This window comes from Brachyhypopomus gauderio, chromosome 7 (assembly GCF_052324685.1).
Source record: "Brachyhypopomus gauderio isolate BG-103 chromosome 7, BGAUD_0.2, whole genome shotgun sequence".
Taxonomy (NCBI): domain Eukaryota; kingdom Metazoa; phylum Chordata; class Actinopteri; order Gymnotiformes; family Hypopomidae; genus Brachyhypopomus; species Brachyhypopomus gauderio.
Genome location: NC_135217.1, coordinates 3,969,022 through 3,984,808, shown reverse-complemented (window position 1 = coordinate 3,984,808; position 15,787 = coordinate 3,969,022). Strand labels below are relative to the sequence as shown.

The 15,787-nt window shown below is 43.5% G+C and overlaps 1 protein-coding gene across 3 annotated transcripts in view; it reads left to right on the top strand.

Annotated features, from left to right (window-relative positions):
* The window catches only part of LOC143518503 (nuclear GTPase SLIP-GC-like), a 37,483-nt gene extending 23,444 nt beyond the window's left edge, over positions 1-14,039 (top strand). For 2 of the 3 annotated variants that reach the window (XM_077011003.1, XM_077011004.1), the window contains exons 13-19: positions 10,705-10,875; positions 10,960-11,117; positions 12,056-12,200; positions 12,529-12,637; positions 12,719-12,852; positions 12,932-13,016; positions 13,141-14,039. In XM_077011003.1, coding sequence (XP_076867118.1) covers positions 10,705-10,875; positions 10,960-11,117; positions 12,056-12,200; positions 12,529-12,637; positions 12,719-12,852; positions 12,932-13,016; positions 13,141-13,196 — 858 coding nt within the window. In that variant the 3' untranslated portion in view covers positions 13,197-14,039. Of the gene's footprint in view, positions 1-10,704; positions 10,876-10,959; positions 11,118-12,055; positions 12,201-12,528; positions 12,638-12,718; positions 12,853-12,931; positions 13,017-13,140 lie in introns of those variants that run through there. The other variant, XM_077011005.1, reaches the window with a different exon arrangement.
* Positions 14,040-15,787: the final 1,748 nt, after the last annotated feature.

Genomic DNA, 15,787 nt, shown 5'->3' with positions numbered 1-15,787 from the left:
AGAAGCACAAATAACCATAGACAGACATACAATTTAAGAACAACGGCAAGTGGTATCTGCTAGTGTTGTCACGATATTAAGAACTACAACTTCAATACGATGCTTAAAAAAAATTCGATACCATTTTCGATACCAATGTCAGATACTGTGCTCATTTCCATTTTAAAGCCTTTTTATTAAGGGTCCAAGCACCGAAGATGCTGGAGACCTATTGTATTTGTTCCGATTATTATTATTCTTCATTTTCTCCACTAAAAGCGTCCTACAGACCAAACCGTAAGTCCTACAGACTTCTCCTTTGGCCAAGTGGTAGAGGACACCTCCGCTACTCAGGCGCACAACGCCAGCCCGATCCGCCCATAGGTGGCGTTATAGCGCACACAAATGCGCAAAACATTTTCACGCCTACACTGTATGTCATAAACAAAAAATTCCAATTGCATCTGATCGGTCATCTTCCATTCTACAAAAAAGAAAATTGAAGCAATATGCTCCACCCCTTACATTTCAAGCTAATTTGCATAATATGCAAATACGCACACATTTTTGAGTGCGTACTTCTCCTAGGGTTTTTCACATGTGGTATCCAGGCGTTCAAAAGAGTCTGAACCTTCATTATTATGGAGCCAAAGTGCACATTTCTGCACATGGGCGTGGCCACATGCATCACAAGTCAAGGGTCAAAAATTCCTTCGCCAAAAATTCACATATTTTGCTGTATCTCAGGCATGCTTTCACGTATTCACACTGTCACACCTGGCTCCGCCCCCTCCCTGTCTGTCTAGCCTGGCTCCTCCTCCTCTGGTCTTCTGTTTAGTTCTGCCTGTTTTTGTTTCATTGGTTTCAGTGTGCTAAGGTTTATATGTTTATGTGGATAGTCTTGTTTATGTTTCAAGAATAAGGTCGTCCTCGATGTTGGTCTTCTGTGTGTCACTTAGTTCAAGAGTTAGCGTGTAAGGTTTGTTTCTGTTGTGTCACGTTTCTCTTCGTTGTGGTTACGTTGTATATTGCCTGGTGTTGTCTACTGTTTCGTCAGGTTCGTGGTATGTCTTTGTGTTGAAATCCTACGGTGTATTGTCCTGCGAGTTTACGTTTAATTTTGAGTAGCATACACATTCTGTGTTCCCTGTGTCTGATTATATTATAGGTATTCTATGGTCTACGTTCCTGTTTGTTCTGGTTATGTTTCATGTTTGATTCCAGTGTCTGTATTGCCTCGTGTCATATGTTTTGGTTCCTTATGTATGTTCTTATGTGCTTCGTATAAATCTAGTTGTTTTGAGTTTACTTGAGTATGTGTTGCGTTCTTGTTTGGTTAGTCTGTAGTCGTTGTGTGTGTTCTATAGTTTAGTATGCCACGCAAAAGTAGAGCACTACGTACAAACGCTTCTCTGTTAACCAGTATGGCTACTTCGAATAGTTTTGAGGCCAGCTCTCCAGCGCAAGTGCATCCGCCCCCTGACCACATAACCACTCCGGCGTTACAGATTGACCCACCATATCAGGACGCAGCGAGAGAACCGTTTGACCTGCTGTCAGATATAAGTCCCCCGCATGAGTATAATGGGGAAGGCCCTCTGGAAGGTTTCATTCTCCAGAGCAGGTTGTTTTTTGACTGTTTGCTTGGCCCACAACCTCCTGAGTTTCTTAAGGTTAGATACCTACTACAGTACCTGGAGGGGAAGGCCCTGCAATGGGCCGATCTTCTAATGTCACAGAGAGCCCATGAGATGGAGACTTTGGATGGGTTTTTCGGAATGCTTAGAGCTCACTTTGGCAAGTATAACGCAGAGCATTGGACACACAACTGGTCCGACCCAGAGGTTGTAGCAGCCCGTAGGGCTGAACAGTACCTCACAGCGATGCCAGCCGCCCAGCCTGCACCTACGGCAGCCGCCCAGCCTGCGCCTACGCCAGCCGCCCAGCCTGCGCCTACGCCAGCCGCCCAGGAGCGGTCCGTGAGCGTACCCGAGGTCCAGGTGCGGTCAGAGAGCGTACCCGAGGTCCAGGTGCGGTCAGAGAGCGTCCCCGAGGCCCGGAGGGTCCTGCCTGCAAGTTCGAGGCCCCGGAGGGTCCTGCCTGCGAGTGTGAGGGCCCTGTCAGCGAGTGTGAGGCCCCGGAGGGGCCTGTCAGCGAGTGTGCCTGTCTGTGCGTTCGAGGCCCCGGAGAAGCCTGTTTATGAGTGTGGAGCCCAGGAGAGGTTGCCGAGTGTGCCGCAGGCCCAGGAGGGGTCTGCACCTATTCCCTTGCCCCGCAGGAAGTCTGAGCCATCGCCGCCTGTTCCTGCTGTCCGGAGGGGGTCCCCGCCGTTGCCGCCGCCTGTTCCTGCTGCCCGGAGGGGGTCGCCGCCGTTGCCGCCGCCTGTTCCTGCTGCCCGGAGGGGGTCGCCGCCGTTGCCGCCGCCTGTTCCTGCTGTCCGGAGGGGGTCGCCGCCGTCGTCGCCGCACATCCCCATGTTCCAGAGACGGTCGCCGCCGTCATCGCCACCTGTTCCTGCTGCTGGGAGGTGGTCGTCGCCGCCCGTCCCGGTGTCCTGCAAGGGGTCTTTACCTGACCCTCAGACTGCTCTGTTAGGGCCAGGACCTACTCAGCTTGGACCAGGTCCCGCTCAGCCTGTTCCCAGAAACCTGCCACAGGGACTACTAGGAACAGCTACACAAAGGAACTATGACCATGAGACAGGGGTCAGCATAACCCCTATGATGTGTGAACTTTTGGAACACATGTCACAAATGAAACTTTTGTTCTGGACTCCTGTTCCTGATTACGTGTTTGTGCCAGTACCCATGACCACATATCATTCCTCTGTAGTCTCTGTACCCATGTCTGTTTCAGGTTTGTGTGTTTTTGTGCCCTGTACAATTCCGGTTCCTTGTCTGTGTGTTCAACTCGTTCCTGTTCAGGTATCTGTTGTTTTGCATATACTCACCTCAGTGTTCTCCTGTTCCTCCGATCCGGTGTTTCCCCCCAGGTCTGCTACTGTACTTACCTCTTCTCCCTCTGAGGGTTCGGCTGGTTCCTCATCCACTCCCATTCGTACACCCGACAATGTCTCTTTTTCTACAGCCTCACTTTCTGGAGTGCCCCCGATGGTATCCAGTCCATTCTCTGCCTCTGGGTCGCTTGGGCCGTCTGGTGATGTGCCGACTGCGTCCAGTGTTTCGTTTCCTTTCACTGTCCCTGTGTCCCCTGCCTCTTCCGTGTCTTCTATGTTTGGTTCGGGTTTTGGGTGTTCGCCAACTTCTGCGTCTGGTCCTGCCTCCATGTCTCCTGTCTTGTTTCCTGGTTTCCGTGTTGTTCGTCCTGGTTTTGCTCCTTTTTGTGCGTGACTTGTTTTGTTTTCTGGTGTGGTTTTAAGCGCCCCGGAGTGGCGCTTTAGAGGGGGGGTTCTGTCACACATGGCTCCGCCCCTCCCTGTCTGTCTAGCCTGGCTCCTCCTCCTCTGGTCTTCTGTTTAGTTCTGCCTGTTTTTGTTTCATTGGTTTCAGCTGTTGCTTGTTTGAGTGTTCGTTAAGGTTTGTATTTAATCCTTGTGTTTCGGGTATTCGTTGTGGGTCAATGTTTAAGGTGAAGTCTGTGTCTTATGTTTCTGGCTGAGTGCTAAGGTTTATATGTTTATGTGGATAGTCTTGTTTATGTTTCAAGAATAAGGTCGTCCTCGATGTTGGTCTTCTGTGTGTCACTTAGTTCAAGAGTTAGTGTGTAAGGTTTGTTTCTGTTGTCACGTTTCTCTTCGTTGTGGTTACGTTGTATATTGCCTGGTGTTGTCTACTGTTTCGTCAGGTTCGTGATATGTCTTTGTGTTGAAATCCTATGGTGTATTGTCCTGCGAGTTTACGTTTAGTTTTGAGTAGCATACACATTCTGTGTTCCCTGTGTCTGATTATATTATAGGTATTCTATGGTCTACGTTCCTGTTTGTTCTGGTTATGTTTCATGTTTGATTCCAGTGTCTGTATTGCCTCGTGTCATATGTTTTGGTTCCTTATGTATGTACTTATGTGCTTCGTATAAATCTAGTTGTTTTGAGTTTACTTGAGTATGTGTTGCGTTCTTGTTTTGTTAGTCTGTAGTCGTTGTGTGTGTTCTATAGTTTAGTATGCCACGCAAAAGTAGAGCACTACATACAAACGCTTCTGGAAGTGCTGGAATTTAGGCTAAAGTACTTGAAAATGCTTGAAATTGTAACTGTATTTCGATTCACAACAAATAGCTGACTGAACAGGGGGGTATTCCAGAAAGCGGGTAAGTAAACTCAGAGTTAACGAAAGCTCAGGTTTTCCGTTCCAGAAACCGAGCTTAGAGAGAACCTGAGTCAGCTGGGAAATATTGAAATGGACCTTGAAAGTGCTGTAGAAGTGCTTTAAAGCTAGGTTCAAACCAGGTTTATACTTGACGCGGCGCGAGGGTCTGCGCGGCGAAAATTATGTAATCGTGGCCTCGCACGCTGTTTATTCGCAAGGTCGTGCACCTCTCGAATTTTGTAACTTCGCTCGCGCGTGCGCCGCGCTTCAGCGCAATGAAGTCATGTTTGCAGGGTTCATACACCTTTACAAGGTGGAATTAAAGCATTTATACGTCACTTTCAAGGTCCATTTCAATATTTCCCAGCACGTTAAACTTAATTAAGTTAAATATTTATACATATATTCGAAATGATCCGAAATAATTTGCTTTTTATCACATTATTTAATTGTTGTTTATTTTCATAACGCCCAAACTTAACGTCTTTACGTTCTCTCATGTTTCGTCCTGGAATTACAAGAGGCTCGTATTTGTTAACGTAATACAAGAAAACTGTTCATTCAGATGGCTATTTGTTGTGAAACAAAGTAGTAAAGTGCACCAGATTACGACCTGATTATGAGACAATGGAAAGGGCACCCGCAAGGCAAGGCCATGCAATTGGCCTTCAGTTCTGGGACTCAGAAGTTTAAATTTCTGCCCGCATTTAATTTTTCACCATCAATATTTTTTTACTCAGTAATGTGAGGGCGTTCAAATGTAGTGAAGTAAAACTACTTGGGTCAAAATGTACTCGAGTAAAAGTAAAAATTACATATTTCAAAAACTACTCAGAAAATGACAAATTACTCATAAAAAGTACTCAATTACAGTAGTGAGTAAATGTAATTAGTTACTTTCCACCCCTGTATTAAAGTTTGAATGATGAGTGAATCAATGATATAAGCATAAACTTCAACATCTTGTTTATTTTTCCACCAGTCTACACAGATCAATATACGAGTGCAGAAAACAGAGGAAACAGTTTTCAGGACACAAGATCTGACCAAATATGTTTAGTTTTGGGAGTTTCGCTCAGGATATTGGAAGAATAAAAAGAACTGAAGTAAATCAGTTGTTTTTTAATACCATTTTAGATGGTAGACTTTTTCTTTAATTTCCCAGGCCTCTGCCACAGCCATAAAGTCCTCTACACAGGCATCTCCATAGTGCCTAGAAGTGGTCTTCTGCATGCTCAAAGCAAATGACTGGATCTTCCATTCATCATCTATAATATGAGCTGTCACACCAAGATAATTCTTGTTGCTAACAGAGGTCCAGTGATCCCCAGTCAGAGCCACATTTGTGGCGCTCTTCACAATAACACAATGTTTCTTTATACGACCACGTATCATTACGGACAACACTGCAAATAACTCGTCAAGTATAAACGCCTCCGCCATTCACGCGAGGTGTGCGGAGTCGCGCACTACAATTTTAATCCAGTCTTGATTAAGTTTAATCAGTCTTAATGGTCCAATGAAGGTCATAAAAAAACCAGGACATTTCCTCACTTTAAAAAAACGCAGGACGCCCGGGACAGGATGTGAAATACGGACATTCAAATTTCTTTCTGTAGTAGGCTGACTTTGCTGATGTGACTTCCAATGAGAATTTTGAAAGGAGAGATTGATATGAGTAGAGGTCTGAATCTAGGTGACTTCTCTTCCATCTCCTCTCTGCTGTTCTTAGATCTCTCCTGTGGCTGTGTAGAACGTGAGTTAGCCAGGGGGTGGATGGAATAGATCAGTGGGGAACCGTCAGGGCCCTCTACGCCCTCTCAGAGGGCCTAAAATATTCTTAAAACATTATATATATAATTATCCAATTTTATTTGATCTACTTACAGTTTTACAATCGACATCTAAACAATTACAAAAATATAAGCAAATAAATTATTCAACCGTGTCTATTCAATCTGTGTTGGAAGGTGAGGGGTTAAGTGGAAGCCTGTGAGCCTGTGTCTCCTCCTATCAGGACTGTGATGCCCGCTGTTCGTTTACAGAGGGCCTGGCAGTTATAATTCAGCGCAATACCAGTTTCAAATGACAGCAAAATTGATCAATCATATCTTCCCTCTTAGTGGGCGGGCTTAACTGTATGATAATTTCCGCCCGCTGTGGCGACGCTAGCTGTCGTTAGCCTACCACCGCTAGCTAGTTTAGATTCAGTGCTCTGACGTCCTCGTTTACATATTCCGCTTCCGCGAACCACGAAGTTTTTTTTTTGTTTGGAAACTTATTTTGCTTAACAAGTTATCTAGTACAAATGTTATTGTTTATTGCGTCTCTAAAGTTATACTGTCGTCTCGGTTTTTCGTTTTTTTCTTTTAAAAAAAAGCGGGCCCAGGTTTAATGGTCACGGTTCGCTACTAGAATAGATCTCTTAAGCCTGGGGGAGGGAGGACACAGAAGACTGATGGATGAAGAGAGCTTAGAGAGGAAAGTATCTGTAATTGTGTCCAGTGAGAGAGAAGACAGTTCTGATAAGGAAGGGATGACAAAATAGTGGCAGCAAGGGTTGAGGGATCGATGGAGCGCAAATTTGGGTGAAAGTAAGAAGAATGTATGGGGGAAGGGTGAGTGGAAATGGCAGGGAGGGAAAAAGAAAAGGATAGAAGGTGATGGTCTGACAGGTGAAGTGGGGTGACTGTGATGTCCGATGTTCCGGTGGCTCATGTAAAGACCAGGTTCAGAATGTTGCCTGCTGTATGAGTTGCAGGGGACAGGTTGATGGCAAGGTCAAATGATGACAGCACTGGAAGGATGCAAGATGAATATAGTTTGTTGGATGGAAGGTTGAAGTCACCAAGGAGAATGAGCGGGTTTGCTTCAGTGGTGAATTGACTGAGGAGGGTATCAAGTTCATCATTAAAGTTATCAAGGGAACCTGGAGGGTTCACAATGATGTGAAGAACAGTGGGGTAGGATACAGTGATAACATGGAACTCAAAGGAAAAAATTGAAAGAGCTGAAAAGGAGAGTTGGGTGAAACACCACTCTGGAGATAAAAGTAGACCTGTGCCACCTCCCCTTCCAAGGCGTCGTGGGGAATGAGTGAATGACAAGGCAGAGGACAGAGCAGCTGGAGTTGCAGAGTTCTCTGGAGTGATCCAGATTTCGGTCAGAGCCAAGAAGTGTAGCGAGTGGAGGGATGCAAGAGCTGAGATGAAGTCAGCCTTCTGGACAGCAGATTGGCAATTCCAGAGTCCTCAGTCACTGTGATTGGGTGACCATTGTGGGTAAATTATGGCACATTTCCACTAGGGCCTGCTTGGCGCGGTACGGTTCGATTCGCGACGGTTTGTGAGTGTTTCCATTAGTACCAGTTCCCAGTTAGCCGGCCCCTTCGGGTACTTTTTTCGTACTGACTCGCTCAAGGTTCTAACCGTTCCGAAGCGGTACAGTTCTGTGACGTGGAGGAACAGCATGACACTGATTGGCCAGGGAGTGTCGTCACAGGTTGCGTCAGGAGAGCGACTCCTCCGCTATGCTATGGACTCCTCAGCCATTTTTAAAACCCAAGGAGCGAAGTCTGTTCCCTGGTCAAACGCCGAGGTACAAACCTTTCTGTTAATAATCAGCGATCAAAAAATCCAGGGCGAACTGGACGGGGCCACTAGAAATGTAAAGGTTTTTAGCGAGGTTTGCGCGCTAATGGCCACTCATGGCTACCAGCGGTCCGTTCAGCAGTGCCGGTCGGTCCAAGCTAAAAAAGCTTAACGCGATTACCGGGCGGTGAAGGACCATAACGGACGCAGCGGAGCAAACCGCAAAGACTGGCTTATACGGTCACCGGCCAGCCAGTAACGGAAGAGAAAACGTGCTGGACAGACACGGCAATGTCGGTGCTGGAGGCCACGGAGAATGGTGAGTGTATTGTGATTTCAGTTTTACTAGGCTCGTAAAAGATGTAATATGAACGTAATATGAACGCATCTATTGTAAACGCAGGAATTTAGAGCTGTGTTTGTAGTTAATGTTACCACCACAGTCACTACTGTACAATAGCTAGCTCTTAGCCTTGCTAGTTGCTAGTTAGCTGTAGCCATAAACAAAGCATGCGCAGCGATGACGTGCTACACAGTTTGTGCAGTTACGCAATATCGTTGTAGCTTTCACGGGAATACTTGTGTTTAATATTTGTTATTTTTTACGTTCAAGATTCCCCTTCCACTGACGAGGCGAGCGGAGTTGGCGGAAAGTGTTTCCTTCAACCGGGCTTTCCTTGGGGTAGAGTCCTGCACCGGGTCGGGTACCCGCGGGTACCCACGGGTACGGGCAAATAGATGCTGAAACGGGTGGGTTTTACACATACCGAAATTTTACGGGTGGGTATGCGGGCGGGTAAGTTAAAATACGGGTGGGTATGCGGGCGGGTAAGTTAAATAAGTGGTCATTTTTAGTAGGCTTTTATTTGCTACGTAATGAACATAGTGTTACATTTTGCCTGATTAGCGCCTCCCGATGGTGGTGGCGAAGCTCAGGGGAGCTTACTTATACCGTAGCTCCGTTGGCCAGAGCGAGCTGAACTTTACTCTTTACCTGTTCTGGGGTAATACCCAAACTTCGGTTCTTTTCCAGCGGAAACATGAGCAGAGGCTGGTTATAACGCAGTACCGGGCATTTATTGTAGCTTGCTTGGTGGTTACAAAGCAAATGGGTGGCCGTGCTAGAACAAGGAAAAATGACGAGAGAGAACTTGACGTTTAGGATTTGTGATCCAAGAGCACAGAACGCAGCTCAAACCTGGGACTGTGGACGATATACTGTTCCTGCGCAGTAACCTAGGATAGATTTGTGAACCTATGCGATTTTATTTAGTTGTTATACTGGCATTTGTTCCCTCTCGTTTTGCAGTTGCTAATTTTAGATAGGAATAGCCATAGCCTACTGTTCCTGCACAGCAACCTTATATTTTATTTTGTGTTGTACTGACGTTTTTTCAGAGGCGCATTGAAAAATAAAGTGCTCTATAGGAATACTTTCGATTTGTGTGATTTTTCACGGGCACGGGTGGGTAACGGATAGAATATTAACGGGTCCGGGCGGGTACGGATTTAACTTTGAAATAGCCACGGGTTCGCGGGCGGGTGGGTGCTGTACTCTGCGGATATGGGTGGGTACGGGTCTCAAAAATCGGACCCGTGCAGGACTCTACCTTGGGGTGCTTGGCGAACTTGTGAACACCATGCGAGACAGACGCCAGTAAAAGCACACAAAATGTTGCTTGTAGTACTATAAATATTTATTTCATATAAAGCTATACGTTATTTTTAGGTAATTTGCTTTTTGCACTTTTTTAAACTATAACTATATTATTTACATATGTTGTACTTTAAATATCTATATTTCATAATAAAGTTTGATTTCATTTGATTGTATGACTGATGCTTTTTATGCAGGGTGTGTTCAGGCTGTTTGAGTAATACCAAATTATTATCAATAATTAGAGCAACCACATACAATAATAAAGATAAAGATAAATAAGATACTATAATGGTATGTGTTAAGGGGCATCGACCGGTGTTGTGGTCGCATACAAATGATGTCACGACACTACAACCCGCGCGCCAACAGCGACTCCACCCACATTGTGTTGGTCCACCATTGTAATGGAAACACAACGCAACCGTACCGTTCCGTTGCGAATCGATCCGTATCGAACCGTACCGCGCCAAGCAGGCCCTAGTGGAAATGCGCCATTAAGTTCTTGGTGTTACGATGGCTATGATGGTATCTATGAGCTCTGTGGGATACATACACAGGAATTGGCAGACACATTATAGAATAGAACAAGCTTTATGGATACTAGTAGGGAAAGAGAATGGCAGAATAAGTTGAGACTTAGCTGGGTTATAGAATCAGTGTCTTTGGAGGAACGTAGATTAAAGCAAAGAGTGTAGAATCATTGACTGAGGTCAGAAGCTACTGCATGCGTCTGTAGCGGAGTTGTCCTAATTTATCTGTTTTAGTTAGTGCTATATCTGCCCCCTAATTCACACCTTGGACCAGGGAGAAACTACACCTAGAGTGACTAATTACAGCCAACAACAGCTAACAAGCAACAAGGTTAGGATAAAAAGCCTGGAATTTACCAGAATCTGAGGCAAAAGTAATTAAACACAAATCCTACCTTAACCAATCACAGGATGTTCCAAGAGCATAACCATAACCCAGTTTTTACGGTTAAAACCAAATATTTAAATAGCGACGAATCCATGTCCCCCCCACTTTTGAAATCAAAATTACGTCCATGGAGCTCAGTGACTATCAGTCTGTAGCACACGCACCATTCCTGAAGAGCATAGACATGAAACCCAACAAAATCAGTCTCACTATCTTGCTGGTGCATCTGGTGCATGTATGTTACACTATACATACTTGCACTTACTAAGTCATTCTCACATTTCTGTTCTAGAGGGAGAGATATGATTTGTATCTGCAGTTGATGAATAATCTTCAGAACGCATCTGCAAACATGCAAGAATATTTAACAACTATTTTACATTCTCTAAAAAAACATCTCTCAAATGGAGCAGCGGAATCTGAAAGAAACTGTATTGAAAATGCAAAAACAGTGATGGAACCGGTGAGTTGTTTTCTCTTAATCTAATATCTGTGATCAATTTCAAATGATTTATTTCATACTGACAAATTTCTTTTGTGTACTCAGAAAAGAAAGGGCCGTCAGGGATTTCACCGCACTCTAGCGGCATTGTGCAGTAATGATGGATACTACAGGTCTAAGACTGGAGTAGAATCAGATCTGAATAGATGCCTGGTGGAACACATGTACAATCACATCGATAAAGTATTCAGTGACTTCTTTTCGTGAGTAGTGAACTGCGTTTTGCTCATTTCAAACAAAACTACTAGGTAAAGTATCAGGCTCACAAGTAAAATCAAATAGTTTGAATATGCAAAGAACAGTCCAAGGAAAACAAAAACAGGTTACAGCACACGCAAAGGTAAATACCAAAACAGCATTAAATCCAAGCAGACTAATCAGAATTAAAGCCTGAATATATTAGAACATGTGCGACAAAACACAAACAAAAGTCTTCTCAACTCTCTCAGTTCAAAAAGCTTCCAGCACCATAATTTCTTCTTTTGTTGTCACGTAGGTCTCCGCCCCCTCTTCTAGCTGTCACTCCGGTCATCTGTTCCTCGTGTCTGTGTTTCTCCTTGCCTGTTGATCCCGCCTTGTCATTTGTCGTCATGGTTTCCCTCCATCTGCCATGCCTGTGTCGTCAGTGTTTCCACCTGTGTCTTGTTAGTTCTGTGTATTTAGAGCCCCTGCGTTTCCCTAACCGTGGTCTGTTGTTTTGTTCATTGTTCTATGATTACTTTTCGTTTCACTGCCCAGTCACTGTTTTCTGTATCCTGGTTGTCTAGTTTGTTATGCATTCCACCTGTGTTTTGTTTAAAGGATATCGTTCATTGTCTTAGTCTCTTGTTATACTTTGCGTTCAGTTATGCCTCTCCATGTTTCATGTTCTGACTCATTATCGGATTTGACCAATGCTTTCTTGTATGACCCTGATTTTGGAATTCCCTTTATTAAATCTCACTCTCCTCAGCTCCTCAGCGCATGCTGCTTTATATTTGTTCTAAGATCTCTTGAAATTAGTAACCATGTTTCAGTGAAGATTTCCCCTGTCACATCAGGAAAATGTCAGGGACAAATGTAATTGAGTGTTCCACCTTCATGGTTGTGTATATCGTGTTTCCTTCTAGATAATTAATATTTTATTTCATTATTTATCCAGGGGCCTCCAGAGGAATGAAACTGATGTAAACGCAGATTCACTGCAAACAAAGATTGACAGCTTCACTATAATACCAGAGGACTTGCTGCATAACTATGAAGATTCCCCAGTGCTAAGCCACATGCTGAAATTCCTTAAAACTGAGGTAAACAAGTCAGTACTGTCTCAACATTATATATAATTTATACAGTATTCTATACCATTGGTCTAAATATGATGTTACCTGACAACCATGATGGATGGTGTAAGATGTTCCACAGTCTTCAGTTACTATAAGGGCTCCTATAGTGTTTTATTGTTCAGCCCCACTGCTGCATGTTGGAAAGCGAATCCTGCTCCACAATCAGCCTCCTGTTCTTGGCTGTCAGACCTTATACATCAAAATGTGTACAGCGTTGATGATATTGGAGCATGATTATATTTCCTGCTTTTTTCACCATTTTATTTTATTTTTCATTTGTTCATTCCAAAAGGAAAACAACATGAAGGTTATGCTTAAACAACAAGTTCTTCAGCAAAAAAAGAGAATATATGCCTCCCTTGCCGAGTCCATTAAGACCTCAATGCTGCCTTGTTATGAGGGTAAACTACTGCTTATGGCTCGGACAATGCTGAATCCTAATGTATCTCCACAAAGTCGTGATCACTGTTGTCCTGCTGTAGAAGCTGCTGAAGTTTCTGGGACAGGCTCGATGAAAAAGAAACAGGCCATCCTGCTGGACCACATCGAGTCATCAAGAAGTTCCATGTTCCAGAACGCACAGGAAGACCTGCTGAAGATATTTGATTATATGATGGTTGGTATTTCTGCAATGAATGTATATTAAATCCAAATTCCGTGTCATTACGTCAACACTGGCATGTTCTTTTAAACAGAATGAAACCTTCATTGTGATAAATACAAGACTTGTAGAAGCAATGAACAATTTGGTCTATACTAAAAACACCTTGCCTCACATAGGTAAGTGATTATTAAAGACAAGTGCATGGCCATTTCTCACCATAATTTTAATATTATAAATGTAACTCACAAAGCTTAAATAAATTCCCAAGCGATAAATTCTGAATATTTTTCTTCATTGTAGATGTCTCTGATGAGATAAAGGAACTGAAGAAGTTAATTACTCATGTCTATGATTAATTGGCTGCTAAAGAATTATATCAACATTTTGTTTGAATTTAATCAACCTCTACTGGTGCTAATATGCCCAGTGGTTTCCTCATCAAATATGTTGTTGTTTAACCAGTCTGGTCTGTAGGTCAGATATTTTCATAATAAAACCTTTCTTCTCCTTCAGATTATGCCCTCATGAAATAATGCCTACAATGTTGTTAATGATCTATAAGTTTTATTATCTACACAAATGTATTTTAATTATATTTACTTTTGCCATTTAAAATAATTTAAGCAGTTTGTAAAATCCAAACCCAGATGTTCAGACCTGTAAAAATGTTACAGCTGTTGCCAAAGCTTTTGTACCATGACCCTTGCTGTCATTCCAGATTGCTTAATTCATATTTTAATGAATTCATTGCTTTATTTGTTTATTTTTTATATCGGATATTGTTTTATCATTCCAGGAAGTCACAGCTTATGCTTATTTGTTTCTTCGTCTTGCATGTTCTGTTTTGATGGGAATGGGAATTATTATCTATTATAAACTGATTTGCATGTATGGTGTCTTTAATTATTGAAGTAGGTATTTACATGCCAACTGTGTTTTTACTCCTATTAGTGTTAACTGGTAGTGGTGTTGGAGAACTACTTTGTTATGGGGTTTATTTGGGAAGCTTATATAATGGGCAAGTAAAACTCAAGTAAAAGTACAGTTACTTGAACCAAATGTTACTCAAGTAAAAGTAAAAGTATGCATCCCAAAAATTTACTTGAGTAAAAGTAAAAAAGTGCTTTGATTAAAAGCTACTCAAGTAGTGAGTAAATGCATGAGTACTGTCTCGTGTCAGTAAATTACATCATGGGAAATTGAATTACGGGAAACTATGACTTTTAATGATAAAAAAAGTTATTTATTATAAATAAATATTATATATATAAATTATTTATTATAAATAATAGCCTATGTATTTTTGTTTGTTCCTAATTATTAGGCCTGTGTAACTTTAATGTGTTCCACAAAGGCACTAACTGATGAGACTGTCAGCCAATACGTGTAGCTACAACTTGACACCAACTGAAACAATTTGTAGCAGACTTAATCATCATATATTGCTAGTGTGTACAATCAGTGTGAGAACTGGTTTTTAGTATTGCACTGTGTTACATTTAATAATTACATCATACAAACGTTATGCCTCAGAGATACAGCATTACACAAAATTATACATACAGCAAACTTATCATCAGCAAACATCGTGTTTCCTCATATCTGATGTTGAGTTCTTGTAGGCTGAAATGTTTGCAGACACAATTGGCAACGCCAAGGTTGCAAACTCTCACGCATTGAGCGTGAGACACACGCATTTGACCGTCTTCACACGCTTACACGCCACACATCCGATTTCTCACGCCGAAAAAATCTAGTTTATTTACCTCTGATCCATATCTATGATTCAATGAGTTACTAGTTTGCTCTGGCGCCAAACACTGACGATCGATCGATCGCGATATAATACTTAATTTGTGCCCATTTTACACACCCCCCCTCCCCCCGTCAACAATTTACGTTCACCACCCAAACCCCCACCCCAGTTCTTGCTACGGTGTAGAAAGTTTGCGTATGTGATCACGTGATTGACCGGCTTCATTTGATTGGTCACTCATACTCGGGTGCCGAGACTGGTCAGTCTTCTCACTGAAAAGACGAATTATTTACAAAACAAAAGTAACGGTAGCGCGTGGTGCAAATCCGATTGTAACGGAGTAAAAGTTACATTCTCCCCGAATATGTGACTGTGTCTCTTCATGTCCAATAAAAACAGTTGAGTGTCATCTCTGTCCTGGGTCTGTTCTCTCTCCCCTTCCTGCACTTGATTCCTGTGCCCCAGAAGGGGTCAACCCTAGTTCCTGAGACCGAGAGAGAGTCTACTCCCATGCCTACACCTGCTTCTGTGACCTGGAAGATGTCTTTTGTTCCTGAGGCCGTCCCTACGGCTACCCTAAATGTTCCTGAGGCCCATCTGGTGCCTGCACCTGTTCCCGTGACCCGGAAAGTGTCTCCTGTTCTCGCGGTACGCCAGCAAACTGTCCCAGTCCCTGAGGCCCAGCAGCGGCCTGTTCCTGCGACCTGCCTGAGGCCAGTTCTAGAGGCTACCAGGCCTGTTCCGAAAGGCCCCTGTTAGACCTCCCAAGGAATGTATTCGGCCCCTGTCACGTAGGGCAACGCCCCCTCTCGTAGCTGCCACTCTGGGTTCCCTTATGTCCGTGTTCCCTGCCTGTTCATCCCGCCCAGCTCGTTTGTCTTCGTGATTCCTCGTTTGTTACCACGCCCCTGTATTATCGTTCACACCTGTCCCTCGTTTTCTGTCCCATGTATATAAACCCCTGAGTCTCCCTTGTCCTTTGTCTGGTGTTTTGATGTTTTGGATGTTTGACCGTATACCTGGCCGTAGTGTGTTCTTGTTTTGGTATTCTTTGTCTGTTCTCGTGTTCCCCTGTCGTCGTTATGCCCGTGTTCGCGTGTTATTCGGACTGCCCTCCTGTTATTGACCCTGCCTGGCTAAGCGACGACGATTCTGGTATTCCCTTCAATAAATCTCGCTCTTCTCAGATCA